The following is a 15,241-nucleotide window of genomic DNA, read 5'->3' on the forward strand; positions in this document are numbered from 1 at the left end:
CTACTTTTCCAGTTTTTTAAAAAAAGAAATAAAAATGAGAGCCTTTTACATTTAAATAACACATTTTTCTAAAAAGCATCTGTTCCATGTTGGTTGATTCATTTCTTTAAAATGATGTTTCAGTGGCAGCTGGGTAACTCAGTGGATTGAGAGCCAGGTCTACAGATGTAAAGTCCAAGGTTCAAATCTGACCTCAGACACTTCCTAGTGGTGTGGACCCTGGGCAAATCACTTAATCCCTATTGCCTAGCCTTTACCACTCTTCTGTCTAAGAACTAATACATTGTGTTGGTTCTAAAGCATAAGGTAAGGGTTTTAAAAATAAAATTAAAAAATAAAAATGAATAAAATGATAATTAGCTAAAGATTGTTGGGCAGTTACACCTTCTCTATTCAAAAAATTAAGAAAGTGTGATAAAGAGAGTTGCATTGGTTTCCCTAGGGTCTCCCTTCTAGTCAACAGTAAAGCCAGTACAGACATCCAGGTCTCCTCCCTTCCTACCTCCATGCTGTTTCCACTGATCATTGAACTAAAGGCCTAATAATCTATTGATTGAAAGATGGCAGGCAGCTACTGTCTGAAAGACCACAAACAAACATGCCCCTCCTGGATGGAAAGTTCGCTTAATGTGTAAACTCTTCAATTGTGTTCTCCTTATTATATCTAAATGCCTTCTCCTGCCTGTTCCTTCCTCTTTAACATGCTTTTCTGAAATTACAATTAAATAGTACGTGTTTTTCCTCCTTAGGAAATATCTGTTAGGGCAGAAGAAAAAAGGAGGTTCCTTTCTTTCCAGGACACATTGGAGGTGAGAAGAATCACTAGTGTTGCAGAGACTGAATTCTGACTTCTTGTACTCTTTTTTTGTCTTGTGTTTTGACCAATAGATCCCCCGACTGCAACACCACCACCTCCTGTGGCAAAAACAGCCAGTGTGATCGAAGCCCTGAACCAGCAGCAGTCTAAGCCACCCCATACGACAGCCCTGCAGTCCAAGTCCACCCCCCCACCCCTGCCTCCACAACCACCTAGTCGAATTATGCAGAAAAAACCGACTCCTGGGTAATGAGTGATTCTCTTTTACGTCCCAGTTAAAGGTTTCTTAATAATGGGTTATATTTTTTTCTTTTCTGTCCATTTTTAAAACCCTTACTTTCCATTTTGGAATCAAATCTGCGTGTTGGTTCCAAGATAGAAGAGCAGTAAGGGCTAGGCAATGTGGTTAAACAACTTACCCAGGGTCACACAGCTAGGAAATGTCTAAGGCCAGAATTGAACCCAGGACTCTAGGCCTGGCTCTCTATCTACTGAACTACTAGTTGCCCCCTAGTCGATTACATTTTGTAAGGGTTAAATATTAATGGTTTGACCAAAATATATGAAAATTATAAAATAATGATGGTGGTCACCATTCTAAAATATTATGACTCAAAGTCAAAATGACTTTTAATAGTTTTTATTTACAAAAGAGGTGGAAAGAGTGAAAGCAGAGAAATACAAAAGGGTAGAGAAGACATTAGCCTATCCAACTAAATATATAGCTCCAGTGCTTGACTCAGCCAGGACTTGTTGACCTTCAACCAGAATTAAACTCTCTCCAGAAGACATGAAGGGAAAGTCAGCTCTCCACTCACCCAAGTTCCTTCCAAGAGATATGTCAAGACGATGACTCGAGCTGAAGGTGATTCCTGAGGCTTTCATTCTTGAGTCAATCTTCTTGAAGCTGACTTCTTTCTTGAAGTACAACTCCTTCTTGAAGCCGACTTCCTTCTTGAAATCAACTCCTCGCCCCAGAAATTCAGGGCCTTTTATGGTGGCTTCTTGTTCCTTCCCCTCTTCACAGGGGCCAATCACAGTTTCCAAACTCCAAATTCCCTCTGGGTAGTGCCTGTGGGATCTACTTCTCACCTTCTGGAGGGATAAATTCTCATCAAAAGGTTACACAGATTCCTGGCTGATTGAGTTTCTGAGGGTGTGAATTCTCTTAAGTAGTTTGCAAACTCCTCCACCTGCTTCAAGCTTTTGTTGATTCAGTCAAAAGGTAGACAAAGGAGAGTTAAGCCTGTCTTCACAGTCTGGTGAGGTAGTAAGTAGGAGGTACTTAAGTTATTGTTAACACAAGTGTCAACTCAAAGAGAACAAAGAATTCCCTTTTAGAATTTGCACTTCTTAAAATCATCCCATCAAAATATTGACATTCTTTGCTTTATTATTATGCTTGCTTCCATAGAGAGAGAGAGAGAGAGAGAGAGAGAGAGAGAGAGAGAGAGAGAGAGAGATATTCTGGTGAACATAGGAAATTTAATGATGGGACTTTTTTTAAGGCAACTTTAAACTTGATTCATATTTATTATCTCCATGATCTTGATAAGGCTACTTAACAATTCTTATCTCAATTTTCTTGTCTGCAAAATGAGGGAGTTTAGATTTAATCACTTCTAGGGTATTTTCCAGGTCTAAAACTTGATATTATGATTTTGTTAAAAAGCTGCAAAAAATTATATGGTTATGTTAATAATAATTGGATTAGATATCCTCTTGGAAGTACATTCCCATTCATATAGCACTTTGTAGTTTGGAATGAGCTTTTATGAAGTAGGTAGGTTAGGCATAATTAAGCCCATTTTATGAATCAGAAAAATGATGACCAGTTATACAACTGTGAAGTGTAGTTATTGCAACTAGAACCCCAGATCTTAAAGTGTTCTATGAACGCAAGTTATGCCCAGCAAATCATATGCCTCCACTGAAGAATATTTGCCTTTCTTTGCATGTCCGCAGCACTTAACACTGTGCCTGGCACACAATAAGTCCTTGTGCCTCTTAATGGACTAACTAACTTCTCCACGGGTTCTCAAGAGCTATGCTAGTAGAGCACAAACCTGGAAAGGCTTTGAGGCCAGCCTTGAAAATGGACTAGCCATCAGTCAGTTAAGAACCAGCTGAGCTTAGTGCAAAAAGACTCATCACTGGACAGTTGGCCACCAAGGAATGAATTATTTTAGCCACAGAAGTGCATGTAACTGTTGAATGAGAGATAAAGGGGTAAATACCAGCATCAGTGTGTAGGAAGTACCATAGAGATGAAGCCATGGTTGAAGAAACTCAAGTAGATTAGAAATTCCTGTGGGCAGAGAATTTATACTTTACATTTATATATTCTTCAGCCAGAGGTGAGTACCAGGGTCTTTCACCCACTAGGTTCTTTGTCATTATGCAATGAATGATGATGATTGGATGGATGAAGTGGCAGACCTGGAACAAAGGATTTGGAGGCAGCTGGGTTCTGAAATGGAAGTTTGACCAATCTGGCTAGGGTATTGGGGGCACCTTGTAAGCAGATAAGAGGAAACAAGGCTAGAAAAATAGATGAAGACCATAGGTAACATAGGGGCAGGCAGTAATAGAAATGCTGCATATTTTTTGACTTTCCAGAATAGAAAGACTTCATATTTTGACTAGGCTGTGTTTTGTCATCAAATTAGCCACACCTTGCAGCTCATAGCCACATATCATAAAGGACTTGTTGTTGAAGCAGCAATTACTCAAGCTATGGAAATTTTATGATGGTTGTTTTTTATCCTTTCTCAGTGAACAACTGACATAGAGTTGACCCAGAACTTTTCTTATTTTTTGTAGTTCTTTGAAGTATACAAAGCACTTTTTTTCTTAATAGCTCTGAGAGGTTGATAGTTCACTTGCATTTATCATCCCCATGTTATAGATGAGGAAACTAAGCTTTCAAAAAGTTGGGTATTTTGGCTAAGGTCACATAACTAGTCAGCATCAGCCTGGAATTGGAACCCAGGTCTCCTGACTCACAGGTGTGGATTTTAAAACTAATATCCAATAACTAAATATTATATTTAATAAAGTTTTATTAATAATAACTAAAGTAAGAGACTTAGCTATTCAGCCTACTCACCAGAGCAAAAGAGAAAGAGGGAGGAGCTACAAAATTTATAAAACAATAACGTGACCACACAAAGGAGGAGGCACAGGAGAGATTAAAGGGAATTTTGGGAAATACTAAGGGATTTCAAGGGGATGAAGTCCAAGGTTCAAAATCTCCATTTATACTAATAGGCAAGCAGTCTTTCCTAGTACACCAGGCTGCCTCTTTTTACCCTGAATTCAAGAAACCTTTGTCAAAAGAATGAAGGTCCTGGTAGGTCCATCTTTAATATGGGTCATCAGTCATCTTAGGAGCAACCTAGCTCAGTTTGGAGAAGCTGATAACCAGATTGTTGGCCAAAAGGTGAAAGAATTTTTTTGACAAAAGATCCTCACGAAGATTTAATAAAAAAGCAAAGTTTGGGGAAAGAGGGTACCTACACTAATAAAATGAAAATAATTTTGAAGTAATTATAATAAACTAGCCTGTATTAAGTGTCTACTGCATACTAAACTCTGGGAAATACAGCTGTCCATTCCGCATAATGACTTTCCCCATCGCAGTTTCAATATATAATGAATTGGCATAAGAAATTAAATGGGAATTTGAGGGGAGTTTTGTGGAAGCCAGAGAGTACCCATGAGAGCCTTCAGATGACACAGAAAAAGTTTAGAAACTCAGAAGTGCATAACATGTAAGTATAGTATACATAAAATACTATGGATAGTATATAGCTATATAATATCAATATATTTTTTCTTTTAATGCCAAAAATATACACCCTTCCTTTTTAAAGTTAAAATGAGTAAAAAGTTAGTTTGTAAAAACACAAAAGCCAACAGACAACACACAAAGGCTAGAAATATCTTTAAAAGTTTAGTAATTCAAAAATGCATAAACATATTTATTGTTTCTATTTATGACCTTTTGTCTTAGAATCAATACTGTGTATTGGTTCCAAGGCAGAAAAGCGGTAAGGGCGAGGCAATGGGGGTTAAGTGACTTGCCCAGGGTCACACAGCTAGGAAATTTCTTGAGACCAGATTTGAACCTAGGACCTCCCATCTCTAAGCCTGGCTCTCAATCCACTGAGCCACCCATCTGCCCCACTGTTGTTATTTTTTAAATGCCTTGTGTTATACATACAATATATTCAATATTCTCAAATTTGTTTCATTTTTCTAAATTTTCATATTTATTTTGTATTTTTGACATTTCTTTGTCATCCAGTATTTTTACTTAATGTTGACCTACATATAGTCTATGACCAAATTCTTAACCTAAATTTTATAATAAGGTACTATAAACCTCTATAAAAGAAAAATAAATGGTACAAAGGGAGAGCCAAAACAATTTACATGGATTTTCCAGATCTCGGGGCTGCTGCACCCCATAACCCACAATGTGGAAGGGATGCCTTACTACTCTCATTAGTAGGAAGTTTTTTCCTTACACTGAATCATTATCTTCTGCCATGTAACTTCCACTCATTGCCCTTAGTTCTTCCCAGTGTCTAAATAAGACAAATGTAAACCTTCCTCCAGGTGATACTTTTGATCGTCAAAGACATGGCTCATGAGTCCTCCCATTCACCTTCCCTCAAATCTTTTTTTTTCTCATCCTTCCAGCCAGTCCTTGCATAGCAGCTCATATTTGTATGGCAGCTTAGCAATCACACAGGGCTTTTACGAGCTTGTCTCTTACCCACCATCATTAGAGTTTCATAGAGTTGCATTTAGCCTACAAACACTTCAGGCAGCAAAATATTATTTTTATTTCTTTTGATGAAAATTTATCAAATGCCTGCATATAAAGCCTTGTGCAGAATCCTTTTTTAAATATCCTACCTGCTTCTCTGACATCTTTAACAAACCATATGGAACTTGGGGCAGCTAAAATGGCTCAGTGGATGGAGCACCAGACCTAGCGACAAGAAGACTTGGGCTCAAATCTGCACTCAGACATTTCCTAGCTGTGTGACCCTTACCATGTCACTTAACCCCAATTGCCTAGCCCTTTTCACTCTTCTCCCTTGGAACCAACACTTTACATTGGTTCTAAGAGAGAAGGGAAGAATTTTAAAAACAGATAGACTTTATGGAACTTAATTGTACCTTTCCTGGTGATTCTTAATCATTATTATGCTATGCTATTTTATGCCCTCAGGACTTTTGACAAGTGTAGGACTCTTTGCCCTTATTCTAAATAATCCCCTCGGTTTTTAAAAAAATAGATTTTGTTGACATTTTTTGCTTTTACATTGCCTAGATTTCTCCTTTATTCCTTTCACTGTGTCCTTCCAGAGAACTATTCCTTATAATAGAATTTTTCCTTCAGATTTTTTTTTTCCTGGTGGTCAGCTATATCTTATTGAAAAGACTGTACCTGTCTCTAGCATCCTCCATGCCACATGCCCCCAAATGGGCATGAACATAAACCAAGCCACACACACGCAACCTTTTAATGAGCTGAAAAAAGAAATACTCCTTTGTTGAAATTCTGAATAAAACAATATTCTTAGCCAACATTTATTTAGCACTTACTCTATGCCACACTGGGTTAAGCACTTCAGAATTTTTATCTCATTTGATCCCTTCAACAAAGAACCTTGTGAGGAAAATGCTATGATTATTTCCATTTTACAGATGAAGAAACTGAAGCAAACAGTCAAGTGACTTTATCCAGGGTCACACCACTGGTAAATGTCTAAAGTCAAATTCGAGCTCTGGTCTTCACTTCAGACCCAGTTCTCCATCCACTGTACCACCTAGCTGCCTCCACTCTGAGGGCAGACCCAAGAATCTTTTTTGCTTCCAGTTTTTCAACTGTATTCTGGATAGCTTAAGTTTGCATGTATGTGTGTGTTTAGAAAAAAGAAGTATTATTATTTTAACATTCAAAATCCAGACCAACCTTTGACAGATTTTTATTATCTGCCTCTGAAAGGAAACCAGCCACAAATAAACTAAATCTAAGAATGCTTACTGCAGTTCCTTGCTGTCTACAAGAAAGAGATATAGTCTGAGAAAGCTTTGTATGTGTGTGTGTGTGATATATATATGTACGTGTACATATATATGTTGAATTGCATTTTTGAAAGCACTATTAGAGCTCACTTTTTAAAAGCAGAGTCCCTTAAACAATAACCATGCCCTAGTGCCACAGTTTGTGTGCTATTCAGTTTTCTTAAAGAAGGACCCATTTGTGCCATGAACCTTTGTTTTTTAAAGATAAAACAGCCAGTGTTTCCTAATAGTAAGCCCTACCTCTCCTTTCTCCTAAACTTTTATTCCCTCTCCTATTTAAGCACTACTGAACACACACACACACGCACGCACATGCACACACACGCACAGTTGTGGTCTTTCCCCTTACTCTCCATATATGTTTTATTAATCCTCTAAGATACTGTGAAATAGGGCAGAGATGATATTATTGTTATCCCCCTTTCATCGAAGGAAAACTCCATTTAGATTTATAGACTGTCACAATTGGAAGGTATCATCCCATCTGTTCTCTCATTTTATTGAAGAAGAAATTGAGGCCAGAAAGGGAAAGAGAGAGCAGACAAATGGCAGCTTCCAAGGCTTTATCGTGTTAGATTCTAATTCATAAATGTGTAGTAGGCCTAGAGGAAACAACAGTGGGTCTTAGCAACTATAGCTATAAAACCAAAGGCTTGTGATCAAAGAATTATAGCCTTTGAGCTGGAATAGACCTTAAGAAGCTATTTACTCTACCTCATTTCATACCTGAAAGAGGAAAAAGGATATACTAGAGGTCAGACAGGTTGCTAATTAGTAATGCTAGTGGGCCTTAGAAACTGTAAATCCAACACCTTCATTTTCTAGATAATGAATTTGAGGCCTCATATTGCTTAAGTGACATCTGTAAGATCTCACTGTAAATAGAAGAGCTGGTTTGCAGTCCAAGTCTCTTGACTCCTTTTTGGGTTTGGGAAAACTGAATTAATAATTGAGATATCTCTGCGCACTTAACAAAAAGTATTTATTTGGCTTTTAAAGTTTACAGATTGGTTAAGTTTTTGTTTTTTTTCTTAACAGGATTGACAAGTCATCCCCATTGATCAACAAAGGCCAACCCAGAGGACCTGGTAACTACCTCATTCAATATCTGTTTCAAGATGGGGGTATTTTTTAGGGCAAAGAAAGGCTGGATTCAGTTTCTAGAACATCAAGCCATGTGCTGGGAGTCATTGATATTCCACTCTTAAAGGAACATAAGTACTAATGATGGTTGCTCACAGGGTCTCCCATCTCTTGACTACCATAAACTACCCTATGAAGGAAAGTGAAAAACCCAACAATGAGTCTCAGAATCATAAGTTAACTGGGGGAGTGTTTGGAGCTTAAGCCCATGGAATTATTAAATCTCTGGATTATTATGAAGGTTGTAAACCTTCAGGTAAGAAAACTCAGGATGAGATTATTTGGAAGTTGAGGACATAAGAAAATCCATTTCTGTGAAGACTATTTTCCTTTGCAAATGTAGAACATGGCCATTTGGGTTCATTGAGGTTAATGAAAACAAATGAGACAACATGTTTGAAAAAAAGCTTCTTTTTTGACTTCTTACAGCTGGGGAGATCTCTGAAGGGTCCAGTCTTACATCCAACACATCCTCAGTTTTGCAGCCACCAGCACCTATGCCAAGGAAATCACAGATAGTAAGTAGAAAAGTTTGTGTACAAGGCACCAAATGAGGATACAAATTTGACCAAGACATTATCCCTGCCCTCAATGAGCTTACATTCTAGGGACAGGAATAAGACACATATGCAAACCATTTATCAAGAATGATGTGTCACATGCAGGAAAAGAAAGAAGCCCAGGATCTCAAAGTCTCCAGAGAAAAAGATCACTTTTAGCTAACGGATCAGGGAATGTCACCTTGAGGAAGTAACATTTGAGCAGGGATTTAAATGATATGTAAGTTTTCAGAAGCCCTAGGTAGAAGTTGGGGGTGGAGGGTGGGAATGATGGAATGGATGGCATTCCAGGATAACAACTGCAAAGAAAAGCCTTTAAATTTGAGGATAATTGGTCTACACGCATTTATTGAGCCCTTGTTATGTGCCAGATATTGTGCTAGACACTGAAGGTGCAAAGAAAGTTTAAAGGAATCCCTGCCCATATGGAGCTTATGTTCTAACCATGGAGAGAACATGTGGATAGATGGATACAAAAAGGGTAGACGGAAGAGTACCTGAAGGAGGGAAAGCTCCAGGATCTGAGGGGATCAGGAAAACCCTTTTGTAGGTGGCATTTGTACAGAGTATTGGAAGCATGCTAAGGGTGCTGATGATGAGAGAGAACGTTCAGGCATGGCGAAGGAAAGTAGCATTTGTGAGATTCAGCAAGTAGACAAGGTTAGCTATATCATAGGCATCTAGAGAGTGGGAAAAAGACTTCAAAAAAACTGGAAAGGTGTGAAGGGGCCATATTGTGAAGAACACTGAGGCCAAACAAGAGACTTTCTATTTAATACTGGAAGTGATAGAGAGCCATTGGAATTTATCAAGCTATGAATGTGATTCAGTCAGACTAGTGCTTTGGAAAAATCACTCTGGCACTTAATCATAGAATGGATTGGAATAGACAAATCAAGAATGATGAAAAGTCCTTTAGATTTCTTAACTTTGGAGGAAGAAGTTTTAGTTGAATTATGAGATCATGAACTTTCTGTTGTCTACATGATCAAAAACAAAATGCTCTGTTTGGCATTCAAAGCCCTTCATAACCTAATATCTTTCTAGGCATTTTACATCTTCCTTTTTTCCAACATATACTCTTTTATCCAGTGACATTGGCCTCCCAGCTGTTCTACAAACAAGACACTCCATCTCTCGGCTCCTGGCATTTTTCTCTGGCTGTCCCCCATGCCTGGAATGCTCTTCCTTTTTCACTCAGACTACTGATTTCCTTTAAGTCTCAACTAAAATCCCACTTTCCACAGGACGCCTTTTCCAATCTCTCAATTCCATTGCCTTCCTTCTGTTAATTATCGGATAAATAAATGCTTTGTATAGATTTGTTTGTATATTGTCTCCCCCATTAAACCAAGATCCTTGAGAACAAGGATTATCTTTTTTGCCTCTTTTGATATCCTCAACCCTTAGAACAATGCCTGACACATAATAGGTGCTTAATAAATATTAATTGATTGATTAATCATCAACCCTTAACACTATCATCCTTCCCTCATTGCCACCACTTCATCATTTGTTCCTTAGTCTGGGGTTTTGTTCTCACTGGTCTGTTTGAAGAAGCTCTAGGGCTCTCTCTCTCTTTCCTCAATAAGCTTAGTACCTGGCACATTGACTTTGTCTCCTTCAATTCCTGCTTTCATACTAGAAGCCTTTAGCATACATGATAATGTTTAATTTAAGATCCTAACTTCCCATCTGCTCAGTTTACATGAACTAAACCTCCACTCCACTTTAGTTACACCCAGTGATGGCAATACCTTGAATCTTGCCATCACCTGAAATTTTCCCACTTCCACATTTATAAACCTCAAAATTTCTTTTTCTGGTCAAATTGCATATCGTTCCATCTTTCCCTATGCCTTATCATCACTAATCCTGTTTTTCTTCCTCACTAAGATTCCCAATCCTTCCAGCCTTCTGTACTTTCTCAGTCCCTTCACCCTACAATAATTACAGTCTCTGCAGCTTCAGCCTCTTAGTAAACCAGAGTTTGATTCTACACTGACTTCTATGCCCGCATACCTCACAACTGTCCCTTGTCTTATTGCTAATCAAGCTGTACCAAACCTCAAGCCTAGTGAGACTGCTCCTTCCATCCCTCCCAAAGTGGCAGAAGCATTTGAAAACCTCAGAGTACATTGAGAGACCCATCCAGGATTTTATGCCCATTGTAGTATACAGAATTGGGGGTTATAGTTTTTTCTAGCTTTGGCTGAGTTCCAAAAAGCTGTTAGAGGTTTTAGAATCTTGAGGAGGGGCAGTTGACTGGATCTTCCGTGGAGGGAGGAAGTCAATGATCGAGCTCTTAGATTATCTAGCTTCAATATTGAAATTTAGCCTAGCATTGATATATTTACTTAAGAAATTATTATTTTAGGTAGACCCTTTATATCTTCCTTTCCCAATGCCACCCTGCCTTCCCTCCCTTACCTTAGTGGCTGTGGAGTTTATAAGGAGAGAAATTAGAGAAGAGTTAAATCTGTGAAGAGTTATCTAATTGACAGCATTATTTATAATTTAATCAAATCATCATTTATTTTCTTTTAGATAGCATTTTGTAAAACTGAGTGAGGCAGGTCCTTACTTAGATTCCATCTTTACTTCCCTTCCCCCACCTGAGGTTCCTGAGATAACTGATAGGGCTTTCCTTTAATCCACCTTCCTAGCCAACATCCTTCAAACAATTAAACCCTTTGTGTTTCAATAGTTCTATTTAGTGTATTTTGTCTGTTAGTTATCAAGAGGGGAGAAGAGGGAAAGAGACAACATACTCTGGGCTCAGAGGGTAGCTGGGGCATCCATCTTGAAGTAAGGTGTTACTTCAAAATAGGTCCCTTCCTGTGAAATTAACTAAAGCCTATTTGTTAATTTCAGTCTAGTCTATTACCCTCAGCTTGTGTTTGAGTCTAAGTCCTAGTCTGTAAACCTGCTGTGTTAGCCTGTTTAGTTTAACTTCTTTCTCCCAAGAAGATCTCTGTTTCCCTTCTGTGTTATACTCCTGACTTCAGTCCTATTATACCTTGAATCTCCTTTAATCCCAGCCTACCTGAAACCGAGATTACCCACTTACCAAGTCTCCAATCATCCTCCTTTTCAATTCCCTTATCCCAAACACCTTTCCTCAAATTACCCCCAATAACACCATATATCCTTGTCCTAGACCTAGTGGTTCTGAATGTTCTGGTTCTGTTTAACCCACTGACCAGATCATATTGTCAGCTCATTGGCAACAGCCCAGGAACAGAATAGAACTTCTTATAATCCAAAGGAAGTAGCATGTTCCAGGTCAAGAGTGGCTGCTTTCAGCTCTGTTCATCCTGACTTCTGCCAGTCTTTCAGCCAAGGGCCCAGGCAAAAGGAAAACTGGTTGCTGCCCATCTCAGGTTAAATCTGCTCCTAGAGGCACTTCCATCTCTAAAATAAGCTGAAGAGTATCGTTGGGTATGAAGGTTGTCTTAAGACATTACTTAGTGAGCAAAGTGGATCAGTGAGGGGTTGGGGAGCAAGAAAGTCAAGGGAAAGGGACCCAAAGGTGACCTGACTTGACACCATAGGGGCCAGGCTTGGTCTTGTCCTGCAAATACCACTTCCATTTAGTTATGGAGGCATCAGAGGCTGACCCACGTTTTTGAGGGGTATCTTCTTTGTTTCAGGGCATAATGGGAATTAATGCGAAGGTTGACAGGTGAACTACCATAAGTCAAGGGCTCTGTAATTTCCCAGTAAGCAGCAAGGACTTGGCTTTTGAGAAGGATTTCCTGACCCAGTTTTTTCCATCTGAAACTTTCTCCCCTTTATGAGAAGCCCATAAACGTCAGGGAGCATGGGAGTGATAATCAAATACCTCAACAATAAAGTTTTTTCCAGGATCATTGCTGTGGCAAGTGGCCTCTGGGCTGCTGCTAGAGGCTGCTTCTTGGACAGGCCCCTGAATATGCCGGGCTTCTTAATGTAGTGGGGCCAAACATGCCAACGAGGTGTTGGGTACCTTTGATATCTCCTGATGCCTTCAAGGCAGGCAGCTTGTTCTGGACTCAAGCTGGTATGTCTCTACCTCCAGGGGTCCAGATGTAGCCTAAAACCTTAAATATGTTGTACAGGGCCCAGAATTTTGTGGGGGTCCTATAGCCCAGCTTCTGGTGGTCAAGTAACTGACCATGGCATCTACAGCTGCTTTGATAGTCTCAGTTATAATATCACCCATAGAGTGCTACCTGCAGAGCCTCTCTGGTACAAGAAAAGCCTTCAAGTCCTGGTGGCATAGTCTGTGGGCAAAGCCCATGGACAAGCATGTGGATGTGAATTATGAGTTTTCAAAGGTAAAAGCAAACTGAGGTTGGCTCTCAGAAGAAATGGGAAGAGAATAAAACACATTAGCAAGATCAATCACACCAAAACAGTCATTACAAGCTTTCCTTATACTCATTCAATTCCATAATGGAAGGCAAAGGAGCCTTAATGAGAGGAACAACCTGGTTAAGATTGCTGTAATCTTCTGTGGGATGCCATTCATTCTTCCTGCTTTCTGGACCATCCAGATTGGTGAATTAAATAGAGGTGCTGTGGGAAAAATAACTAAAGCCTTCACAATCAGGCAAAACTCCTCTTCCCCTTGCCTAAGTTTGTTGTGAAGAGGTTTAGCAGCTTCCTTAGGGAGGGGAAGTTGGACTGATTCCCAGTGAGCACACCTGACCATTAGTGTTAGAACCTTGGGTTTGTCCCAAGACTGAAACTGCTGCCTCATGATATCCGTGTCTGGAAAGGGAGATGATCTATATAGGTACGATGACAACTTGTGTCCTGGGAACCAAGATGGGGACCCACTTCCTAATTTACTGTGGTGAATTGACCTATAATGTCATGGCCAACTCTCTGCGATGTTTTGGATGTTTCTTGATGAATGTCATGATTCTCAGGAATAAACTAATTCATGTTCCTGTGTCCAAACAAGCTATACATTCTTGTCTATTAGTAGGTGGCCTGTGATTAATAAGGGCCAGGAAGGTGTAGTTATCACGAAGCTCTGGGTCTTACCAATCCCTCACATCCTTAGGGACATTTTGCCTTCTAGGACCCCTTGGCTTTGCCATTGCCAGAATGTGGGAGCAATGCTTCCACTTCATGGGCTGACTCTGGAACCTCTGCTTTCATTCCTGTCCCTTTCCTACTCATTATCTTGAAAAGTGAAAGGTCGTCTCTCAGTTCACTCACCAATTTTCCCCATATCATCCAATTAAGAGCATCTCTAGTTCTTGGAATTGCTAGTTTTTGATATACCAAGTGTTCTAGTGCCCTCAGTCTCAAAGGCTGATTTTCTGGCTACCTTCCTCTGATCTGTCTATTCTCCTTCCACCCCTGAGTCCTCAAGGTCTGAGTCTTCCTCTAACACAGTGGTTCCCAAACTTTTTTGGCCTACCGCCCCCTTTCCAGAAAAAATATTACTTAGCACCCCCCTCACATACTATCACCAGCCCCCTTACAGTTATTCACCACCCCCAAATGCGCCTGTGGCCATCACTGCAACACCCACTAGGGGGCAGTGGCACCCACTTTGGGTATCACTGCTCTAGATCTATTCCCTTTGGAGCATACCTGAGGTTCCTGCTTCTTCTCATGTATAGCCACCATGCTGAGACAGCAGAAAGCATCACAGTGTCAGCCGAAACTATCATAGGACAGGAGGTAGCATGATACTTCTTGGGCTTCTTGAAGGAACAGGGAGCAGAGAGTGAGTTTCTTCATCTAGGGTGGCTCCTTCAGGTCCTTCCCCTCTTTCTTCTACTTGGACCTCATTGATGTCATGGTACTGCCACATCATCATCCTTAACCCTTGCAGCAGGAAACATTTGTTGTAAAGGATCTCCCAGGTGATATGATATGCTAGTGGCCAAGCAAAGAAGACAGGGTGGATGGGCATCTCCATGCCAGAAATGACCACTGAGGGATCAACAGCACAAAAGTTGCCCAATCCTGGCCCCATTGCATCAATTTTGCTGAGATCTTCTGTGCAATTTCCAGGGATTTTTTTAGGAGCACAGGAACCTTGGGATCACAGCAAATGGCCACATTTGAGCATAGTTCAGCAGAAATAGCTTAAGACCATCTTCAGTGAGGTACAGTCTATAAAACCACTGGGTTAATTTCTTGTTGGGCTTCTGCAATATCTCTTTGAGCAGAGTCTGGAGCTCAGGGCAGGTTATGATGGTCAGAGGGACTTTCAGCATCTGCTTTTGTGACTGTTCTTCTGGTTGTTACCAGCAGGCTTGAGATAGATACAAGGAGGGAATATGTCATCTTCCTAGTAATCCCAGTCTTATCTCCTCAGAGTCAGAGGAATCTTTGAAAGCGTTGCTTGTACCCAGCCTTCTGCCTGAAAGGTCCCCTTGGTGACAAGGGGAGTTCTGGTAGAGTCCAGCAAAGTTATCTTTAGGGGATTTACAGGCTTTGGTACCACAGACAACTTCAGCAGGGGTCTTAGGAGGAATTGGCACAAGAGTTTCTTTACCATATTTCTTTTACTTTTTTTTTTTTTAAACCCTCACATTCTGTCTTAGAATCAATACTGTGTATTGGTTCCAAAGCAGAAGAGTGATAAGGGATAGGCAAGGGGGCTTAA

The 15,241-nt window shown here is 40.0% G+C and overlaps 1 protein-coding gene across 2 annotated transcripts in view; it reads left to right on the forward strand.

The window, feature by feature from the left end:
- Window positions 1-15,241, forward strand: part of ASAP2 (ArfGAP with SH3 domain, ankyrin repeat and PH domain 2) — a 269,945-nt gene that overhangs the window by 246,323 nt on the left and 8,381 nt on the right. The window contains exons 24-26 of one of the 2 annotated variants that reach the window (XM_044663620.1): window positions 889-1,063; window positions 7,961-8,010; window positions 8,495-8,583. In XM_044663620.1, coding sequence (XP_044519555.1) covers window positions 889-1,063; window positions 7,961-8,010; window positions 8,495-8,583 — 314 coding nt within the window. The remainder of the gene's footprint in view (window positions 1-888; window positions 1,064-7,960; window positions 8,011-8,494; window positions 8,584-15,241) is intronic. The other variant, XM_044663622.1, reaches the window with a different exon arrangement.

This window comes from Gracilinanus agilis, chromosome 2, assembly GCF_016433145.1.
Source record: "Gracilinanus agilis isolate LMUSP501 chromosome 2, AgileGrace, whole genome shotgun sequence".
Lineage (NCBI taxonomy): Eukaryota > Metazoa > Chordata > Mammalia > Didelphimorphia > Didelphidae > Gracilinanus > Gracilinanus agilis.